This window comes from Tupaia chinensis, unplaced genomic scaffold (assembly GCF_000334495.1).
Source record: "Tupaia chinensis unplaced genomic scaffold, TupChi_1.0 Scaffold000255_1, whole genome shotgun sequence".
In the NCBI taxonomy this organism is placed as follows: Eukaryota; Metazoa; Chordata; class Mammalia; order Scandentia; family Tupaiidae; genus Tupaia; species Tupaia belangeri.
This window is the reverse complement of record NW_006159735.1, coordinates 1176927-1198824: the sequence shown is the minus strand read 5'-3', so window position 1 is coordinate 1198824 and position 21898 is coordinate 1176927. Positions and strand designations below refer to the sequence as shown.

The 21898-nt window shown below is 43.5% G+C and overlaps 1 protein-coding gene across 1 annotated transcript in view; it reads left to right on the top strand.

Moving 5' to 3' along the window:
- Nucleotides 1-21898, top strand: part of PUS7 (pseudouridine synthase 7) — a gene marked incomplete at its 5' end in the record, with an annotated part of 72082 nt that overhangs the window by 35973 nt on the left and 14211 nt on the right. The window contains 5 exon segments of the mRNA XM_006149162.3: nt 11345-11473; nt 12113-12238; nt 14795-14856; nt 18186-18346; nt 19297-19423. Of these exon segments, the coding sequence (XP_006149224.2) occupies nt 11345-11473; nt 12113-12238; nt 14795-14856; nt 18186-18346; nt 19297-19423 (605 nt within the window).

Genomic DNA, 21898 nt, shown 5'->3' with positions numbered 1-21898 from the left:
TCTCCTCCATTCTCCTCTCGGGATCTTGGGCACGCACGCACACGTGCCCAGTGTTGAGTTTTAAGCCACCGGGCCTGGGGCGTGAACCATGGTCGACTACATGGGAGTCCAGCGGCATAGCCATTACACCAACCACTGGTCCCGACAGAGCTTTCATATTGAACATCAGAGTATGTTATTTAAAAGTCAGTTACAAAATGGTGAATGATCTCTTTTCTTACACACCAAAGGTACAAAGATGAGAAAGGTGGTTTCTGCTTACGAAGTGGTTGTAACGTCATGGGGCAGGTGGGCGCGTAAATCAGCCCTTGCCTCCCAGTGGGATAAATAATGAAACAGCTGTACTCTGGGTAGTAGGATGGATAGGGCTGACGACAAGCATGGGACTCAGTGTGCACGGCAGCAGGGAAAGCTGCCTCAGAAAACTAGGTGCTTGAGGGTTTTGTTCGTTTATTTAATTATAGAGCGTGTGCATGCACATGTGAGAGAGGGGAGCACCTCCACGGGGTCTGGTCATGCCACAGTCTCCTCTCCCCAGTCCTCCAGCCTTTCACGTCTTAGACACCCTTTCGTGTCTGATGAGGTCCAGGAATCAAGCTGTGGTCGTCATGTAGGGTCCAGCTTCTCTTGAGCAGTGTACCACTGAGCCACAGAGCAACTCCAGGGATACTTGAGTTTTCTTTTAGGTTAGGGCTTCTCGGCCTCTGCACTAGTGACTTTTGGAGCTGAAAAAATCCTCGTGGAGACTGTCCTGTGCATTGCAGGATCTCCCATGGTGTCCCTGGTCTCTGTGCATCTATGACAGTGGCAGCTCCCCTCCTCTCTCAGTTGTGTTATCAAACAGTGTCTCCAGATGTGTTGCATACCCCAGAGATCCTGCCCCGCACAGTCACCCTTGGCTGAGAACGACTGGGCTTCATTCTGGACGGACAAATAGGTGTTTCATGCGGTCGGGGAGGTTCTAGGTTGTTTGTTCCAAACCAAGAAAACAACTTAGGTGCAAATGTTGGAAAGAAATTAAGGAGACTAGTACACTTCGTATCTGGCAAATACTTACGTGTTATGGAGGAATAATAAGAAATAAGGCTGGAGGGGTCGGTGGGATCCAGATCTTGTTGAGGATCTTGGACTTATCCATCATCTAGACAGGGGACGCATGAGACAGCCTGCATTAGGGAGGTAGGTGGAGCAGATGGATGAGATGAGATCTGAACCGTTGCCATGCTCTGGGGAGGGAGAATCAGGGCCAGAACCTGGTTGGTCACAGTACAGGAGTAAGAGGGAGAGGATGAATTCAACAGCTGTGGAGTCAGACAGACTTAGGTTTCACTTTACTGCACAGCCTGGGGTAAGGAATGGTGAGAAGGAGAAATAATAGGAGAAAACATACAGGATGATACATTCGTTATCTTGAAGGTGGTGATGGTTTTACAGCCTCATACAAAACTCATGTCAAAACTCGTACATTTTAAATATGTGCCATTTACTTTGTGTCACTTACACTGAAGTTACAAATAAAGGTGGGCCTCGAGGCTAGCAGGTAGTGTGAGGGCTAAGGTGCAGGATCCCACATGGCTGACTCCATGGTTCAAGTCCCAGACCTCGTGGCTTAGAAAATATGTCCAATGCATGTGTGTGCACATGTAAAGTCCTGAGCGGGAATGAAAGCTAAGGGATTGCAGTGTGGCCATCCCCTCGGGGGAAGGGTGATTTCTCACTTTCCCTCTCTGTCTGCCTCCAGTGAGTGCACGTACCCTATGGCAAAAATCTAAAAGTAAATAAATAAATGCAGATGGACCCAGCTTCAGTGGCACAGACGATAGGGCAGTGCTGCACAATACATGAGCCACGTGAGAGGCCCAGGTTTGAGGCCTGGGTCAACCTGAACACAATTAGAGTCACCCATGGTTCTTGCTGTCGGGGAAGCTCAGGGGGGAGGTCATAGAGCCTCTCAAGGAGCCTCCCCACTGCTATGAAAGAAGTAAATAAAAATAAAGGCATTTGGGACCAGCAGTTACCATAATGGCTATGTCGTTGGACTCCCATGTAGTCAACTGCGGTTTGAATCCCAGACCTGGTGGCTTAAACTCAGGCTGGTCGCGTGTGTGTGCGTGTCCAAGATCCTGAGAGGAGAATGGAGGAGAAGGGATTGCAGCATGGCCATCCTCCCTGGCGGGTGATTTCTCGCTTTCTGTCTTTCTGTTTCTTTCTGGCGAATACACGCACCCTATAGCAAAACCTCTTTTAAAAAAAAAAGTCATTTATGTTTGCTGTCTGTGTTTAAATATATATCCTGGCCCAACCACCATGGCACAGGTAGTAGCGTGCTGCTCTGCACTGCAGGAAGCCACATGATTAACTCTGGGTTCAGACTCCAACTCAGAGTGAATCAGGGCTAGCACACGTGCACCCAAGATCCTGACTGACTAGGGAGCTGAGGGAAGGAGATCATGTGACAAAACCCCATCTATTTTTGTATCTTTGTCTGTCTCACATGCATTTACATGTATGCACTCTCAAAGGAAAGAAAATAAAATTTAAAAACATACATATATACACATGCTCTTTAATGGGGGGAGAGTTATGGGGCATCACTTACTTTTTTAGCTTGTGTATTGTTTCATTTTTTGGAAAGGTTTTTTGCTATAGGGCGTGTGCGCTCACCAGAAAGATAGAGAGAGACAGAGACAGAAAGTGAGAAATCACCCCCCGGGGAGATGGCCACGCTGTAATCCCTTTTCCTCCATTCTTCTCTTGGGATCTTAGGCACGCATGCACGTGCACCCGGCGTGAGTTTAAGCCCCCAGGTCTGGGACTCAAACCACACTTGACTATGTGGGAGTCTAGCAACAGCCATTACACCAACCGATGGTCCCAAATAAAATAATTCTTTAAAAAAAAAAAAAAAGCCAGTTCTGTGGGCTACTGGTTAAAGGAGTCAGGATACCACATGGCCAAGTGTGGTCAGAAACCTGGCCCCAGTAACTTGAAAAGCATACCAGGGGGTCTGGCAGGTGGCGTGGTGGTTTAGGGTGCCAGACTCCCACGTGGCCAACTGCAGTGCGAGTCCCTGACCTGGCAGCTTGCTTTCTTACTTGCTCGCTCTCTCTGGTCAAATTAAAAATAAATAAATAAAAGGTTTAATAAAATAATTCTTTAAAAAAAAAAAAATAGAAGTCAGGAGTGTGTGCATGTGTGCCCCAAATCCCAATAAGATGGAGAAATGGAGAAGGGATTGGGGCATGACCATGCTCCATCAGGGACATTTTTCTGTTTTCCCTTCTCTCTCGTGAGTGCATGTACCCTTGGCAATTAAAAAGACAAAAAACAAACTTATGTTTACATTTTGGTGGATGAACTTCCAGAGCGAGCCTGAAATCATAGGAATCAATATTTTAGATACCAAAGAGAAGGCAAGACCTTTCTGTGTCCAAGATCCACAGACTATGGGAAAGCCTAAGTCCCCAGACCACTGCCTTCCCCCCTTCTTTGGAGTTCCCACGATTCAGTTGGCTCACTATACACAGAGGCTATTCCAAATCTTCCCACCTCTTTTGAGTTCCTTTAGGTAGTCCTGCCCCTTCACTCTGAGCAGATGCCTCCACATTGTGTCACACAGAGAGAGAAGAAACCAGGAAAAGCGTCATCTCTTCATGTATTTCCTCCTCCTTCCTTTCTTTTTTAAATTTTTACCTTAAAGTGCATATGCTCCCTGGAGAGAGCCACAGAGAGCCAGAAAGGTAAAGTGAGAAAGCACCCCCATGGTGCATGGTCACCCCACAATCTCTTCTCAGTTTCTCTCTCCTTCCAGGATTTTTGGCATATACTCACATGTGCCTGGTGTGTTTCCTTTTTTTTTTAAGAGTTATTTCATTTAACTTCCTTCCTTCCTAAATAGTATTCCATAGAGTATATGTGCCACACTTTTTTCCATTCATTCATCTGTTTGTGGACATTTGGGTTGGTTCCATGTCTTAGTGATTGTGAATAGTGCTGCAATAAACATTGATGTACAATGCAGTGTTTTTCCGACTGAGTATTCTCCTGGGTTTTGTTTTTGTTTTGTTTTCTTTTCTTTTTTAATTACCAGAGAGCGCATGCACTCACCAGAGAGGGAGAGGAAGAAAGTACTGTCCTAATGCCAGGGGGAGGGGATCACACCAAAATCCCTCTCCATCCTTCAGGCTATTGGGGTTTTGGCCATACACTCACCCATACCTGGTGTGTTTCTCCAGCTGCTGGGGCTGGGATTTGTCCTTGGCCAGCCTTGTGGGATCTGTGTTCCTTAACACTAGGCTATGGGCCCGGCCCTCTAATGGAAAAGCCTAATTGCCCTGCAGAGAGGCAGTGACAGTTTACCACCTTTATTCTACTTCCCCAGAATCCCCCCCTACAGTGTTATAATTTTAAAAAGTAATTTGCTAATTTGAGGTTCAAAAAAATGCCATCTGATTTTATTTTATGCTGTAAAATCTTCAAAGACTGAAGATACTTCTTCTCTTCTTGGGTCTGCCAGCAGGTGTCATACTCGATGAGGACTCTGCTCAATACTCGCAGACTTCTGCCACCTTGATCATTTTCCTGTTTACTTAGTAAGGAACTGCGTTAGACACCTAAACGTTGGCCTTCCGAAAGCACACGGCACTTATCTCACGGATACAGGCGGCACCCTGGGTTTGCTTAATGGATGTGTGGGGCCAGGCAGATTGGCCTTTCCCGTGAGAACTGTTGAACAGGATAAACCAACTCTGCCACACAAGGATTTTAATTATTGCTGAATTGATCAGTCCTGGGGATAAGCATTTCTTTTCAGCTTCGTGTAACCCTAACCCACCTAATAATTTTAACAGGATCTCAAGCAGGAACAGTCTCATTTAGACTGATTTGTTTCTTTTCCTGCCTGTTCTTGCCAGCCTCCTCTCTGAGTTTGGCCAGTATTTCCAGGGCTTTTTAAATAAAGGCCCTTTGTTACGTTGCTTAGGTTGCCTCCTGATATTTAAAAGTGAGTTTTCCAGATCCCCAAGTTATTCTCTAAACTGCCTATGAATTTACAACCAATGGGCTTAATCTGGGATCATCAAAATTAAAATTCAACCGTGTCATAAAGACGTCGTCAGCTCTATTCTGTTTGTTCTCAGGGAGCACTACACCAGTAAGAACCAAACATAGGCTCTTGCTTTTTGCTGTGCAATAGGATTTGCAAATAGCTATTTGTTGCATATTTAAGAATAGGTGGTAGAGGGACCAGCAGATGGCGTAATGGTTATGTTGCTGGACTCCCATGTGTTCAACCATGGTTCAAGGTCTGGACCCGGTTGCTTAAACCTCACACCAGGCACGTGTGCATGCGTGCCCAAGACCCCAAGAGGAAGATGGAAGCAAAGAGATTATGGCATGGCCATCCCTCTGGGTGGTGATTTCCCACTCTGTCTCTTCGTCTGTCTCTGTCTCTCCAGCGAGCACATGTCCCCTATAGCAGAAATCTCTCTTTAAAAAGAATAGGTGGTAGAATGTTTTTCAGCAATTAAAATAAATGAAAGGCTGATTCGTACTGCAGAATGCATAAGCCTTTAATATCTTCAACTAATTGGGAGTAATGGTTATGTCACTAGACTCCCACATAGTCTACCACAGTTTGGAGTCCCAGACCTGGCGGCTTAAAACTCACACCATGTGCATGTATGCCCAAAAATCCCAGGAGGATAACGGAGGACAAGGGATTGCAGCCTGGCCATCCCCCCGCCAGGGGGCAATTTCTTGCTTTCAGCCTGTCTCTTCATTGGCACACATGCCCTATAGAAAAATCTCTTTCTTAAAAAAAAAAAAAAAAAAAAAAAAAACTTTAAGTGAAAAAAATCAAGCACTAAAGGCCACATACTGGGACCACACTGTGGCACATCGTTCGAACATGGTCTCTGTGAGGCTGACCCATGTGGGAAGGTTCCCAGGTGACGTCCAAAGACTTCACTGAGTACAGTAAGATACACGTGCCTGTGATCTGGGACAGGCTGAAGCTCGAGGTGGATGGCTCTGTTGGAGGTGTATGTAAGTGATCTCACATTCGTGGAAGAAATTTTTTTGGGGGGAGGTTTTTGCTATAGGGCATGTGTGCTCACCGGAAAGACAGAGAGAGAGAAAGCAAGAAATCACCCCCCAGGGAGGATGGTCACACCATAGTCCCTTCTCCTTTATTCTCCTCTCAGGATCTTGGGCATGCAGGCACACGCACACACCGGGCATGAGTTTAAGCCACCAAGTCTGGGACTCGAGCCACACTCAACTGCATGGGAGTCCAGCAACACAGCCATTACACCAACTGCTGGTCACAGGCCAGGTTGTTAAGGCACTAGACTCCCACATGGCCAACTATGGTTCAAGTCACAGACCAGGTAGCTTTCTTTCTCTCTTCCTCTCTCTCTTGAAATTTTAAAATGATAATAAAATGAAATACTTATTTTTTAAAAGGTTACATATTGTATGATTGTATAAATAGAGTCAAGTATATGATTTTATTAGTAGAATCATAGAATGATTTGGACATATCAAGTTTGGACATTCTATATTGGTCAATCTCTAGATACGGAAAGTAGGTTAGTGGTTTCCCAGGGATGTAGGGAGGAAGACTAGAAATGACTGCTTTGAGCCAGCTCCATGACCTGGTAGTTAAGGGAGCCAAAGCGAACATGCCTAACCGCATGGTTCAAGGCCAGCCCCTGTGTCTTGAAAAACACACTGAGTATAATTCATGTATACCCTGGGTCTCGACAGGGTGGAGATGGAGGAAAAGGGATTGTGGTATGACCTCGTTCTACTGAGGGTCACTTCCTCCCTCTCTCTCGTCTATCTCTCTGGCCAGCAAGTGCACTCTCTGGCAAATTAACAAATGGGAGGGAGAATGACTCCTTAATAGGTGTAGGGTTTCTTTTTGGGGTCGTGGAAGTGTTTCGATGTTAAGTAGCGGTAATGGTTGTACACCTCTGTGAATGGACTAAAACCAAGACGTGTGTTACATAATAGTTAAAATGGTGACTTTTATATGGCATTAATTTGATCTCAACTTTAAAAACAAAAAACAATGCTGCCAGGCTTCCATGGCATTGTCAAGGAGCCATTCCCAGAAAATTCTTTCCAGATCAGCCAAGTTGCCTATTGGATTCCTTTCTGCTCCTGACTTTGAGTTATTCTGCAGTTCCTCCTGTTGTGGTTACTGACTAAAGGGGAGTGCCCTGCTCCTCTTCCTCACTCTGTTTATACTGAGTCACTGACTTCTGAGTTCTTTAAGGTGTGAGTCCTGGGTTAATTAATACCCTTGGATTCTCCCATTGTCTCATACATCTGAGCTGAAGAAGCTGGTGCCCTTTTTCTCGGCCAGGCATAGGCTACACCTGTTTTCCCTGTCTGAACTGTGTCCTGGGCTGCGCTTGGCCCTGCACTTGGACAGAGCACAAGGGTAATGGAGTGCAAACTTTGTCCAATTCGCCACTTCTCCGGCTACCCTCCAATACTTTATAGTAATTAGTGAGCCATGGATTATTTTTTCCCTCAAGAAACTGGAGGCTGCTCCTGCACAAACTGAATGAGGAAACAAATAGGCACCTAGACATTGAGTATCTTCAGGAAATGTGGGGAAATTTTTAATAATTATTTAATTTGGGGACCAGCAGATGGTATAGTGGTCATGTCACTGGACTCCCATGTGGTTGACTGTAGTTTGAGTCCTGGACCCAGCAGGTTAAAATTCACACTGTGTGTGTGTGTGTGTGTGTGTGTGTGTGTGTGTGTGTGTATGTGTGTGTATGTGGTGTACATGCCCAAAATTACAAAAGGAGAATGGAGACGGGATTGCAGCATTGCCATCCCCCTGAGGGGTGATTTCTCGCTTTCTGTCTGTCTCTCTTTCCAGCAAGCTCACACACCCTATAGCAAAAAATCTCTCAAAAATACAGAAAATTAAGTAGAATTGTTTCATTTTATTTATTATTGTTATTATCATTATTAATTTGCTATAGGGCACATGTACTCTCCAGAGATGAAGAAAGAGGGAACATGAGAAAGCAAGCTCTCAGGCCTAGGACTTGAACTGCAGTCAGCCATGTAGGAGTCTTAACACCTTAACCACCATACTGGCTCCCTGTGGGGAAATTTTTATCATAAAAAGAACTTTATGGGATCAGATGGCAAGCTGGTGTCTCATAGTTGAATTTGAAATAGTTTATTTAACTCAGTCACAATATATTTGTAATTAGTAGGTAGGATAAAATTTTCACTTTTTCTTTTCATGTAGTGTTGGGACTTGAGAGGCCTGCAGGCCAGGGGCACACTGCGCTCTGGGGCTGAGTCCATGGTTGGCTGCTCTGAAGTAGAACTCAGCCTTTCCTGCCGACCCAGTGCTTGAGATCCACCTCTAGACCTTACTCCCAGGGAAAAGTCAGAAAATGGCTCCTGATGGCAGGAGTGAGCTCAAGGCCTGATCCTACAAATGACAGGGAAGTAACAAGGGACATGTATTCTTCAGAGTGGAGCACACACATCCTTTATATTCTTTGGGTTCTCGGAGTAGATGTCTTTTCAAAGGAATTTGAGTTTGTCAAGAGTTTAAACCACTTTTCTTAGGCACAGTGGTAAACAGTGCATTGGGAGTCAGAACCCAAATGGCCATCCGTGATTCAAATTCCAGCTCTGGTGGCTTGAAAAACACGGGACCAGTAGTTGGCATACCAGCTATGTCGCTGGACTCCCATGTAGTCGACTGCGGTTCGAGTCCCGGACCTGGTGGCTTAAACTCACTGGGCACATGTGCGTGCGTGCCCAAGATCCCGAGAGGAGAAGGGATTGCAACATGGCCATCCCCCTGGGGGGTGATTTCTCGCTTTCTGTCTCTCTGTCTGTCTCTGGCAAGTGCACACATCCTATAGCAGAAATAAAACCTCTCAAAAAAAAAAAAAAGAAACAACAAACATATTAGGCAGGTGTGTGTGTTTGCATATTTCCAAAATTCTGATGGGGTGAAGAAATGGGAGAATAGGATTACAACATGACCATGTCCCATTGTGAGGTTCTCTCTGGCAATCAAAAAGAAATCTCAAAAATAAATTTTAAAAATCTAATTTGATGGATTATTTTTTACTGTATCGGATTACTGCTAATTAGGAAAAAATCCTCTTTACTAGGTAGAGATATATAAACACTAATTTAGCATGACAAAATATGTAAATCTAAATGAAAAGCCCTTCTTCCTCCTCCTCCTCTTCTTCCTCTTATTCTTTCTCCTTCCTCCCTCCTCCTCCTCCTTCCTTCTTCCTTCTACTACTTCTTCCTCCCCCTTTTCTTCCTTCTTCTTCTCCTGCTCTCCAGCACTCCTCCTCTATTTCTCTCTCCTTTTAGGGTTTTGAACACGCACATACACACACCTGACATGTTTCTCAAGCCACCAGGTCTGGGCTTCAGACCATATAGTTGGCCATTTGGGATCCAGCCTCCTAACTACCACACCATGAGCTTGCCCACCAGTGTATCTTAACAGTGAGATACTAGAGACATTTCATTTAGAGCCAAGATTAAGGTAAAGATGACCCACTGTCATCTATAGTTCTGGGGATACTAGAATATGCAAGCAAACAAAGAACTAGGAGGTATAAAAATTAGAAAGTGACCAAATTGCAGAGATGATCTGATTGTATTTACCCAAGGAGTTAATTAAAAGTTGTAAATGAAGGGGCCAGCCAGTGGCACGGTGATTAAAGCATGGCTAACTGCGTATTTGAGTCCTGGACACCTGGTAGCTTGACAGACATGTGAAGCACTTGTGCATGCATGCCCAAAATCTCAGAGGAGACTGGAGGAGAAGGGATTGTGGCATGGCTGTTCCCAGATGTGTGATTTCTCACTCTTCTTTCTGTCTCTCAGACCAGCGCATACACTCTGTAGCCCAAAAAAAAAAAAAAAAAAACAACTTTGATTTACTGAGAGATGTAAAATATTTGAATAAATGAACAATATAACCTCTTAGACACACAGAAATGTGTCTTTTCTTACTGAACAAATGATAAACTAATATGGATACTCCTGAAAGTGCTGGAATAATTGTTTTTAGGTAATCAAGATGATCGTAAAGATAGTATAGAAGACTTAAGATGCAAAACAAGTCATAAAAATTCTTAAAAATGTACTAATAACTAAAGATTAGCCCTAGTTAGTATTAAAGCATACTATAGAAATATAGCAGCTGAGAGCCCAGCGGGTGGCATGGTGCTTAAGGGTCCTAGGCTTCCTCGTGGCTGACAGCAGTTCAAGTCCTAGACCTAGTGGCTTGCTTTCTGATTTTCTCTCTCCTTCTCTCTGGTCAAATTAAAATAAACAAATAAAATTTAAAAAAAATTTTTTAAAAAGAAATGTAGCAGTTAAGGCCTAGCCACAGTGGCACACTGGTCGTGCCACCACTTGGGAGGCAAGGTTTGGCTCCAAGGAAACCTGTACACACCTGTGTGTGTTCCTGTGCTCGTGGGTGCAGGGGAGGGTTGTGCCATGAGACTGTTGAGAGTACTTCTCTCTCTTTCTCTCTCTCAGTCTCAAGAAAGGAATAAAGGAATAAAAAAAAAAATGTTTTCAAAGGTTTTTGCTATAGGGAGCATGCACACACCAGAAAGACAGAGACAGACAGAAAGTGAGGAATCACCCCCCAGGGGGGAATGGCCACGCCGCATTCCCTTCTCCATTCTCCTCTCGGGATCTTGGGCACACACACACACATATATGCGTGTGTGGGTCCGGGACCCGAACCATGGTCGGCTACATGGGAGTCAGGAAACATAGCAATTATGCCAACCACTGGTCCCAGGAATAAAATTTTTAAAGTAAAGAAAAGGGTTGGGGGGGCAGCCCTGTTGTCTGTTGGTTAAGAGAGCTGGATATAACATGTCCTACTGCAGTGTGAATCCCAGCCCTGGCAGCTTGAAAAATATGCTGGGCTGTATGAGTGCCATCTCTAAATCCACACGGGGTAGAGAAGTGGAAGAAAATGGATTGTATGGAGACCATACTGCATTGGCGGTGCTTTCTCCCTCTCCTCTCACTCTCTTTCAGATGATACTGTTCTATTACTCGCCAATATGTAAATAACAAGAGGCTTTAAGTGTACAAAATACGGCTCAAGTTACATCATGCCAATGGGAGCAGGTGCTGTTACACTGAAGAGCAGTTAGTGGGGCAGCCTGCTCACCCCACCTCTCTTCTCCAGTGACTGCACCTGCAGTGTGTTCTTGTGTTCTGCCGCGAGTGTCCTGTGTTGCCGTCAGACAGCATCTCATGATCTTCTTTCTGTTGCTTTGTAATTTTTTCCTCAAAGAATAACTGCACAGAGACTCGCACACCTGAATAAGTGCTTGATGAACTTCAAGCTGGGGAATTTCAGCTATCAGAAAAGCCCTCTGAAGCTGGGTGAGCTCCAAGGAAATCATTTCACTGTTGTTCTCAGGTAAGAACTGCAGATAGGAATACAGACCAGAGAGGGCCTTGCAGGTCACCTTGCATCTGTCCATGACAAGTGTGTATAAGGTCTTGGTTCACTGGGTCAAGAGGGGTCGCAGCAAGGGAAAAGCGTGGCCTCGGAGGACTGGGACAGCAAACGCTTATATCGTGGTTGTTCTGACTCGAATAGCTTGGCACAGCCTTTAGAAAGACACCGTCTCCTTCGAATGCCATGTTACGGGACAAAGGGCCCACGATTCTGCTTGCATGAGGTAGCTAGAATAGACATTTCAAGGTGCAGAAGGGAGAGGAGAGGTCACACTGGCTGTGGGTGGGAATGGGGAGCTAGAGTCTGCTGGGTACAGTTTGTTTTTAGGAGTAGATAATAGTGACGATTATATAGCATTGTGAATGTACTTAATGCCACCAAATTGCACACTTGAAATTGGCTTATGTGCTAAATTTATAATCTTCTATGTATTTTACCACAATGAAAATTGAAAACCCAAAGAACTCTGAGGCAATAGAGAGACAGCTGCAGGAGAGGAAGAGAGAGATGAGGAAGCCAGGCCATCGTTGAATAGATTCATGTCCCTGTAGAGGTTTGACTATATGTTTTTTCTTTGGATAATTTGGGTCTCTGCAGAAATATAACAGGAACTGATGACCAAGTACAACAAGCTATGAACTCTCTCAAGGAGATCGGATTTATTAACTACTATGGAATGCAAAGATTTGGAACGACAGCTGTCCCTACGTATCAAGTCGGAAGGTTTGTATGTTATTTCTTTTTTCTGTTTCTTTTTTCTTTTTTTTTTTTTTTTTAATATAGGGCATGTGCACTCGCAGGAGAGACAGAAAGCAAACAATCACCTCCCTGCCAGGGGGAACAGCTACGCCACAGTCCTTTTTCCTCCAGTCTCCTCCAGACACATGTATGCAGGTGCTCATAATCCCAAGAAGAGACTGGAGGAAAAGAATTGTGGCATGGCCACCCCCCCTTGGGGTGACTTCTCATTTTCTTGCGCTCTCTCCAGCAAATGCACACACCCTATATTCTGCCCCTCCCCCCCAAAAAAAGAACTCTCTTACTAAGAAGAAACAAGGTTTTGTATTGCTGGTGATTGTAATTATTTCTATTTTACCTCATTTTGGGGGCAAATGCACCACTTTGTCTCAGCCTTGCAAATCCACAGCTGCCTTTTAATTTTTGTTCTATTTTAAGATAAAGAATGTACAAGGTTAAAAAAAAAGTGTTCAAAAGGATATGACCTGTTTCTCGTGCCCTTGATAGCCCATTCCAGAGGTTTTATTTTTTATTTTCTTTAACAGATAAATCTTGGCTCAATAATTGACCCAACAGCAAACAGTTGGGTAACTCAGGCCCAGAGTAGTCAGACGGGGAGGATGTAGTGCTGACCTCTGTTAACAAGTGATTCCTGGTTTACTTAGCTTTGCTCTGCCCTTCCGCCACCCTGTAAAGTGGTAGAGGTTACAACTAGTGATGTAGAATCTAAAAGCTCCAATTCATTTCTACATAGAAGGAAGCCCTCCAGGGTAAGTTGGGGTAGGAAATCTCAACAATAAATACTTTTGTTCAGAAACCTGCTTAGGGAAGCCTGCTGCCCAGCAGACTATGTCATGTAAAGAAATGATTCATGTGAGATTGGAACTAGGATAGCTACGAGTTAGAGGTGACCAAGAGTTCACGTTCTTCCTTGTTCAGACCCTCCCAATTAGCAAGGGTGGAGCTCGGGCCTAGGGAGGTCTGCCTGAGCTCACTAAGCGGTTAGCTGTGGTCCTGGGAACCATCTTCTTGACTTGCAGTTCCTTGCTCCAGCATCCGACTGCATGCAGTTGCATTTACTCACGTGATTTTCAAAACACAAAATGATAAATCTGCTATGTAATGTTTCTTCTTTCTCTTTGGGGCAGCGCTGTAAAGGTTAAAGCTCAGACAGTGAAGTCAGACCTGAGTGCTTAGCCTCAGATTGCTCATCTGTAAAATGGAGGTGATAATACCACCTGACAGGGCGGCAAACGCAAAGTGAGATGATGGATGCGCAAACTTATTTCTGTGCCTAGAATATAGTTCATGCTCAGTAAATAGAAGGTAACACTCTGAAATTAAAGCACACTAAGCAGAGGAGAAATTGTTTCCAGCAAGATAGCAATCTTAACTAAGGATATTGAAAAAATAATACCTTTTTTTTTTTTTTTTTTTTTAACAGAGTGTGTGCACTCACCAGGGAGAAACAGTGGGAAAGTGAGAAATCATCCCCTGGAGGGGTGGCCATGCTACAATCCCTTATCCTCTTGGGATTTGAGACATGCTTGCATTTAATGCCCTGTATGATTTTTAGGCCGCCAGGTCCAGGGCTTGAACCACAGTTGGTCACACGGGAATTGAGCGCCTTAACCACCACACCACTTGCTACCCATAGAAGCACTGGGTTATTGGAAAAATCATGATGCATTTTTGCATAGAAAATCAAAAATAAGTCATGACTTTTCTAATAGCCCAGTAATGTTTTCAACCTTGCTCATAGCCAGAGGACATTGTTAAGATACTAAAGATGCTGAATTGTGTTGTAGGACAATATTTAAGGGGGACTGTGTCAACCTATAAATGTATAATAATTTGGCAAGACAGCCAGGGAACCCAAAGTAAGCCAGTCACAAAAGGACAAATTCTGTTTGATTCCTCTTGTATGCGGTTCCTAGAATAAAGTCACAGATAGAAAGTTGAATATGATTTCCAGGGATGGGGGAGAGAGGTGAATGGGAAGTTAGCATTTAATGGTATCGAGTTTCAGTTTAGGAAGACTAAAACGTTGTGAAAATGATGATGGTGATGTTGCACAGTAGTGTAAATGTATTTAGTGTGTGCGCCTCAGCCCCAGCTACCTAGGAGGCTGAAGCAGGAGGATCACGAGCTCACAACTGTGGGTGACAGCAAGACTGTGGAAGAACAGGGCATGGTGGCATGGACCTGGAGTCCCAGCTACTCCAGAGGGTGAAGCAGGCGGATCGCAACACACTGAGACCCTGTCTGAAACAACACACACACACACACACACACAACTCCCACAGAAAGCTCAAAACTGATATGATACTAAATACTATAGGTAAGCTAGGTAAGCATTATGTTCTTTGTTTTATTCTTTTTCTTTTTCAAAAAGTTCTTTTGACATTTACATGTGAAATATATATCCTTTGAATTGTGTGTAACATAAAGTCAGTATGATTTGTTGACTCTTCAAAGATTTGAGCGTATCAAGTTACTCATAATGCAAAATTAAGCATAATAAATACTGTTTCATTCTAGGGCTATACTACAAAATTCGTGGACAGAAGTCATGGACCTAATATTGAAACCCCGCTCTGGAGGTGAGAATAAGATTCATGTTAAGAAAATAAAATAGAATGTATGCTAAAGTATTCACAAAATTGCTTTGAAAAAAATGTCTGTGTAGAGACCACCAGGTGACATGGTGGTTAAGGTGCTGGACTCCTCCCAAATGGCAGATCATTGTTCAAGTCCTGGACCCAGCAGCTTGAAACTCACAGCAGTGCATGGACATGTATACCAAAATCCCAAAAGGAGAATGGAAAGGAAGGGATTACAGCTTGGCCATCCCCCATAAGGGATGATTTCTCACTTTCTCTCACTGTCTCTCTCCAGCAAGTGCACAGGCCCTATAGGAAAAATCTTTATTAAAAAACAAAAAAGTGTATGCAAATTAGGGTAACTAATTCACAATTTCTTTTGTTTTTTGTTTGTTTGTTTGTTTTTTTTAATTAAAATTGACAGTGCTGAACTCCCACATAGTTGACCATAGTTTGAGTCCCAGACCGGTGACTTAAAACTGTCACAGCGCGGTGTGATAACTCACACGCGAGGTGTGTGTGTGTGTGTGTGTGTGTGTGTGTGTGTGTGTGCGCTTTTCCAAAATCCTGAGAAGAGAATGGAAAAAAGGGTTTGCGGTGTGGCCATTCCCTGGGTGGGGGGGCGTGATTTTTCACTTTCTTTCTCACTGTCTTTCTGTCAAGTGCATATGCCCTATGGCAAAAAATTCCCTTTAAAAAAAAATAGAAAGTGCAGTTTATTTCTTTAGTTTCAGTTTTATATGTACATATATGATTTATCATTTATATCCTGGTTTTAGTTCTGTAGCTTATCTGATTTATTAATTTATAAATGAGGGACCAGCAGATGGCATAATGGTTATGTCACTGGACCTGTAGTCAACTGCAGTTCAAGTTCTGGACCTGGTGGCCTAAAACTCACGCCAGGCACTTGTGTATGGGTACCCAAAAGGAGAGTGGAGGAGAAGGGATTGCTGTGTGGCCATCCTACCTCTGGGCAGTGGTTTCTCACTTTCTGTCTTTCTGTCTCTGTCTTTCTGGCAAGCATTCATGCCCTATAGCAAAAATATATCTCTCAAAAAAAAATTGTAAATAAATGTAGAAGAAACTGATTTCACTTGTTTATTTTTTTAAGAATTATTTATTTAATTTTGTTTATTGTTGTTATTATTTTAATTTGGCCAGAGAGAGAAAATTAGAAAGCAAGACTCCAGGTCTGAGACTCAAAGTATGGTCTGCCATGTAGAATCCAGCACCTTAACCACCATGCAACCTGCTGGCCCATACTTGTGGTTATTTGTTAAAGCAGAGTGTAATGGAATACAAACTTGATAAAATGGAAGATTTTTAGTTTAAAGCATTCACTAAGGGGGCCAGCAGGTGACATGTAGTTAAGGCAGCTAGACTCCCACACAGCTGACCGCAGTTAGAGTCCTGGACCTGGCAGCTTTCTTACTTTCCTTTTCTCTCTCTGTCTCTCTGGTCAACTTCAAAAACACTAAATTAAATTAAATAATGACAGTGAATAAAATTAAATAAAATAATTCTGTTTTTTTTTGTTGTTGTTGTTGTTTTTTAAAAAAAAGAGTTCACTAAGGGACCAGCAGGGAGCATGGTAGTTAAGGTGCTGGACTACCACATGGTTGACCACAGTTTGAGTCCTGGACCTGACTGCTTGCTTTCTAGTCCCCCAATCTCCCCTAGGCACACATGCCTTATAGCAGATTAAAAATTGTAATAATAAATTAAATCAGTAATTTTAAAAATAAATAAGGAGTTCACTAAAAACTTCAGAATGGTGCCAGCGGGTGGTGTCAGTGGTGAGCACTGTACTTCCACATGGCCAACTGTGGTTCAGATTCCGAAGCTGGTGGCTTGCTTTCTCACTTGCCCTCAGTCTCTCTCTCTCTCTGTCTCTCTGGTGAGCGCATGTACCCTATAGCATTTTTTTTTTAATTTACTTAACTTTATTTATTTTTAATTTGACCATTGCAGGGCAGAGACAGATTTGGGAGTGAGAGAGCAAGCTACCAGGTCCAGGACTCGAATTGCGGTCAGCCATTTGGGAGTCCAGGGCTCTTAACTGCCATGCCACCTTCAGGCCCACCCATAGCAGATTTTAAGAGAAATAATACTGGGGCTTGCGGGTAGCGTGGTGGTTAAGGACACTTAATGCTTCCACATGGCCAACCGCAGTTCGAGTCCTGGACCTGGTGCCTTGCTTTCTCACATGCTCTCTCTCTCTCTCTGGTCTCACTCTACCCCTCTCTGGTCAAATTAAGATAAATAAATTAAGTTAAATAAAGAAAGTAAAACTAGTAAAATTAAATAAACAATTCCTTAAGGAAACTTTTTAGAAAATATCTCTAAAACCATACTGAATAGATGGATTTAATAACTACTTTGCAAATTATCAAAAATGTTTAAAGTCATCAAAATAGGCCCTGACAGGTGGCATGATGGTTAAGGGAGCTGGACTCCTACATGGCCAACCACGCTTGAGTCATGCTGGACTTCCACATAGCCAACCATGGTTCAAGTCCTGGACCTTGGACCTGGTGGCTTGGTTTCTCACTTTCTCTCTCTCTCTCTTTCTCTCTCTCTCTCATTCTGTCCTTCTCTGGTCAAATGTAAATAAATAAATGAAGTTAAATAAAATAATTCTTTTTAAAAAGAAATCAAAATAGTCATACACACTTTTAGGTGATTACTCAACTTGTCAACTGAAAAATTATCTAATTTTAAGGGAAAATTTTTTAATCTTAGTAATACAATGGAAAAAAAAGAAAGGATTACAAAGTTTTTGTCTTCTATTGAATCACCTATGATAATGAACAGTAAATGGATTTTTAATATAGGCCTGGGTGGGGGGGAACCAGCAGTTAGCGTAATGGCTATGTCACTGAACTCCCATGTAATCAACTGCGGTTCGAGTCCTGGACCTGGTGACTTAAACTCAGGCCAGGCGCATGTGCATGCATGCCCAAGATCCGGAGAAGGGATTGGTGCGTGGCCATCCACCCTGGGGGGTGATTTCTCGCTTTCTATCTCTCTGTCTCTGTCTTTTGGCGAGCACACGTGCCCTATATCAAAAACCTCTCAAAAAAAAAATATATATATGTATATATATATATATGGGCCTAGGGATTGAAGCATGTTGACAGGACCATGTGGTTCTGTGAACTTTGTAGGTTTCCCACCATTTCACTTTCTGATGGCTGTTTGGTGAGTAGGAGCCCTTCATGGTGCCTACATCACAAATAGCATTTTCTGATTTTGTGTTCTCTATTTTAAGTTAAGAAAGTTTGTCCCTTGGATAAATTGTTAATTGTAGCTTTTTCTCCCTGCAGCTGAAAAGGGGTATTTGGTTAAATGCAGGGAAGAATGGGCGAAGACCAAAGACCCAGCCGCTGCCCTCAAAAAACTACCTGTCAAAAGGTGTGTGGAAGGGCAGCTGCTTCGAGGACTTTCAAAATATGGAATGAAGAATATAGTCTCTGCATTTGGCATAGTGAGTGTGATTTGCGAAGTCAGGCCATGGCTCAAGGTGGCTTAATGAATGTATTTAAATTTTTATCTTGAAAGGCTGAGATTTTGAAAAAGCAGAAAATAAATAGTATCTCTTGGTGATCTCTGAGTGGGGTTTTGCCTGAGTAATCCATGTTCAGGCCGTGGATAGTGATGAGTGGGCGGATATGAGCAGTGTTGACATTATTGTTAGCATTGAGGGCATGAGAAAGGCATTCATGTGGAAAATGTGATCTCCAGTGGGGATTTAATTTAAATTTAACATCTTGGTATTTGAAATGCCAAATCCATTGTATCATTTTTCTTTTATCATTTTCCATCATCAGAGGGTTGGCCAGGAAGCGGTCTGCATAGTTGCATGTTAGTGTGTTTCATCACGGTGGTTCAAGAGTGGGTACCATCTGGGTAAGCGTAGCCTGTACCAGTATATGAGTATGTATAGCCCAGGATATGTTCACGTTTAACCCGTAAACCGAAGTCTTAGTTACTTTTCCCTAGATGTGGCAAAAAAAAAAAAAAGAAGAAGATTCTTACAGCGAAATGATTGTCTTGAGGGCCTGTGCTCTCTTTGTCAGTCACGTTTGTTCATGGAGGAGAAAGCCCTGTTAGCTCTATAGTTGACACATGAATTCTTAGTTTGAAGTCTGTCTTTGATGTAGAGTATAAATTCCACAGCATCTGCTTTATTTCCATGAATGGCCTCAGTGTGGCTAGAGCATGTTAACTGCTGATGCCTGTTAACACCCCTTAGTTTCAGGGGTTCTGTGTTTAATACTGTGTACCAATCATATTTCTATCGGTTATTAGAACAACGAGAGATTTTAAGTAGGAGTTTCTCATGCTCAGTCCACCACTAAACCAGATGTCTTGGAAAATATGGTACTTTTTATATGCAGAATATTTTTTCCTTGCCTATTTTTTCTTTCCCTCCAGATACCAAGAAATAATCGCTTAATGTATATTCATAGCTATCAAAGCTATGTGTGGAATAACATGGTGAGCAAGAGGATAGAAGAATATGGACTAAAACCTGTTCCAGGAGACCTTATTCTCAAAGGAGGTAAAAGGACAGATAGCATTGTTAATCACATATAATTAGTTGACATTAATGGCAAACGTGCACCACTTTGTTTGAGAAAGGTGAACTCCCCAGAGAAATGCAGAGGGGGGAAGAGGGAGAAATCACTCCCCATGGGGCATGGGACACATCACAGTCCCTTTTCCATTTTTCTGTCCTGTTGGGATTTAGGGCATGCATGGACACACAGGCCCAGTGTGTTTTTCTAGCCACCTGGGCCAGAATTCGAACCAGGGTCGACCATGTAGGATCCAGGTCCTTTAACTGCTAGGCTATGGGATGACCTTTTAAAAAGATATACCCATCTATTTCTTCCATGAGAGACAGAGTGAGATACCAGCACCTTCAACAGCATCCTCATGCTGTGATCCCCCACCTGCCACAGCCCACCCAAATCATAGGCATGCACAAACACCTGATGTGTACAGAGTCCCCCGACGCAAATCTGAACCCATGTAGGTCCAGCTACACTGCCACTGAACCACCCGCTGGCCCCAACACTCGTTGCTTTAAAATTCAGCCTGATTATAAGTTAAGATAGAGACATATTGGGCCAGCAAATGGTATGGTAATCAAAGTGCTGGACTCAGGTGACTGTGGTTCAAGTCCCAGACCCAGCAGCCTGAAAATCACACCAGACGTGTGTGTGCACGTCTAATCCCAAGAGGAGAATGGAGGAGGTGGGATTATGACATGGTCATCTCCCCAGGGGGTGATTTCTCACTTTCTCTCCCTCCATCTCTCCCGCAAGCACACATACCCTATGGCAAAAACCTTAAAAGAGAGAGAGAGAGATTGGGAGTGGCCAGTGGTACAGCAGTAACACAACACTGCAGTGCTGGACCCACGTAGGAAGGTTCTGGGTTCACATCTTCAGGCCTCCCTTTATAAGGGATCATAGCATGATTATTCGGCATGAGGAGCTTTCTCTGTTTCCCTTGCATACCTGTGATCTGGGCTAGCTGAGGTGGAGGGCGGATCATGCATGGAGACCCTGTCTTGAGGGTGTGTACTTTCTTTCTGTTTCTGACTCATAGAAGAAATAAGTGAATCAGTATTTAAAAACAGAAAATAGGGGGCCAGCAGATGGCAAAGCAGTTAAATTGCTAGACTCCGTATGGCCAACCACAGTTCAAGTCCCAGACCTGGTGGCTTGAAAATCGTGCCAGGTGCGTGTGCATGTGTGCCCAAGATCCTGGGAGGAGGATAAAGGAGAAGGGATTACAGCATTGCTGTCGGGATGATTTCTCACTTTCCCTCTCACTTTCTCAGTCTCTCTCTAGTGAGCACACACACCCTAAGGCAAAAACCTCTTAAAAGAAGAAAAAACAGAAAAGAGTTGGCTCTGTGGCTTATTGGTTAAGGGATATGGATTCCACATGGCCAACTGCAGCATGAATCCCATCCTTGGTGGCTTGAAAAACATACCAGATACATATGTTTACATGCCCAAAATCCCAACAGCATAGAGAAGGGATTGCAGTGTGACTGTGCCATGTTAGGGTGTACTTTCTACCCCTCTCTCTAGAAATTGCTTGACCCTATGACACTTTATTTATTTATTTATTTTTATTTTTGGAGAGGTTTTCGCTATAGGGCGTGTGTGTTCGCCAGCCAGCCAGACAGAGACAGACAGACAGAAAGTGAGAAATCACCCCTCAGGGGGGATGGTCACGCCGCAGTCGCTTCTCCTCCATTCTCCTCTCAGGATCCTGGGCACACATGCACACGCGCCCGGCGTGAGTTTTAAGCCACAGGGTCCGGGATGCGAACCGTGGTTGACTATGTGGGAGTCCAGTGACATAGCCATTACGCTAACTGCCGGTTCCCGACCCTATGACTATTTACAGAGATAGAAAGAAGGATCAGCCTGTGGACTGGTTTAAATGACTGGATCCCACATGGCTCAAATCCCAGACTTGGCTTGAAAAACACACCAGGCACATGTACATGCAGGCCCAAAATTCCAAACAGAGGGTGGAATGGGGAGAATTGATCATAGCGTGATCATTCGCCATGGGCAGTGCTTTTTCTCTGTTTCCCTTTGTCTGTCTCTCTCCTGTGAGTGCACATGCACTCTGGAAAATTTTTTGAAAAAGAAAGAAAAGAGATGTCTAGCAAATTTGAGATGGAAGCACCTTGGAAGTTCAGATCGGCTAGTTTGTGCCTGTATCTTTAACGAAAAAGTACACAGGAGTCTTCCTAAAGTTCATGGAAAACTCATTTTACTAAAAACTATGCATAGGGGGCAAGCAGGTGGCATGGTAGTTAAGGCACTAGACTCCCACTTGGCCAATTATGGTTCAAGTCCCAGACCTGGTGGCCTGCTTTCTCATTCCTCCCTCCCCCATGCGTGCAAGTGTGCTCTATAGCAAAATTTTAAAAATAATAAATATTTCTTTAAAAAATACACATAGACATCAACAGATTTTTACACAAAAATAAACTTTAAAAAAA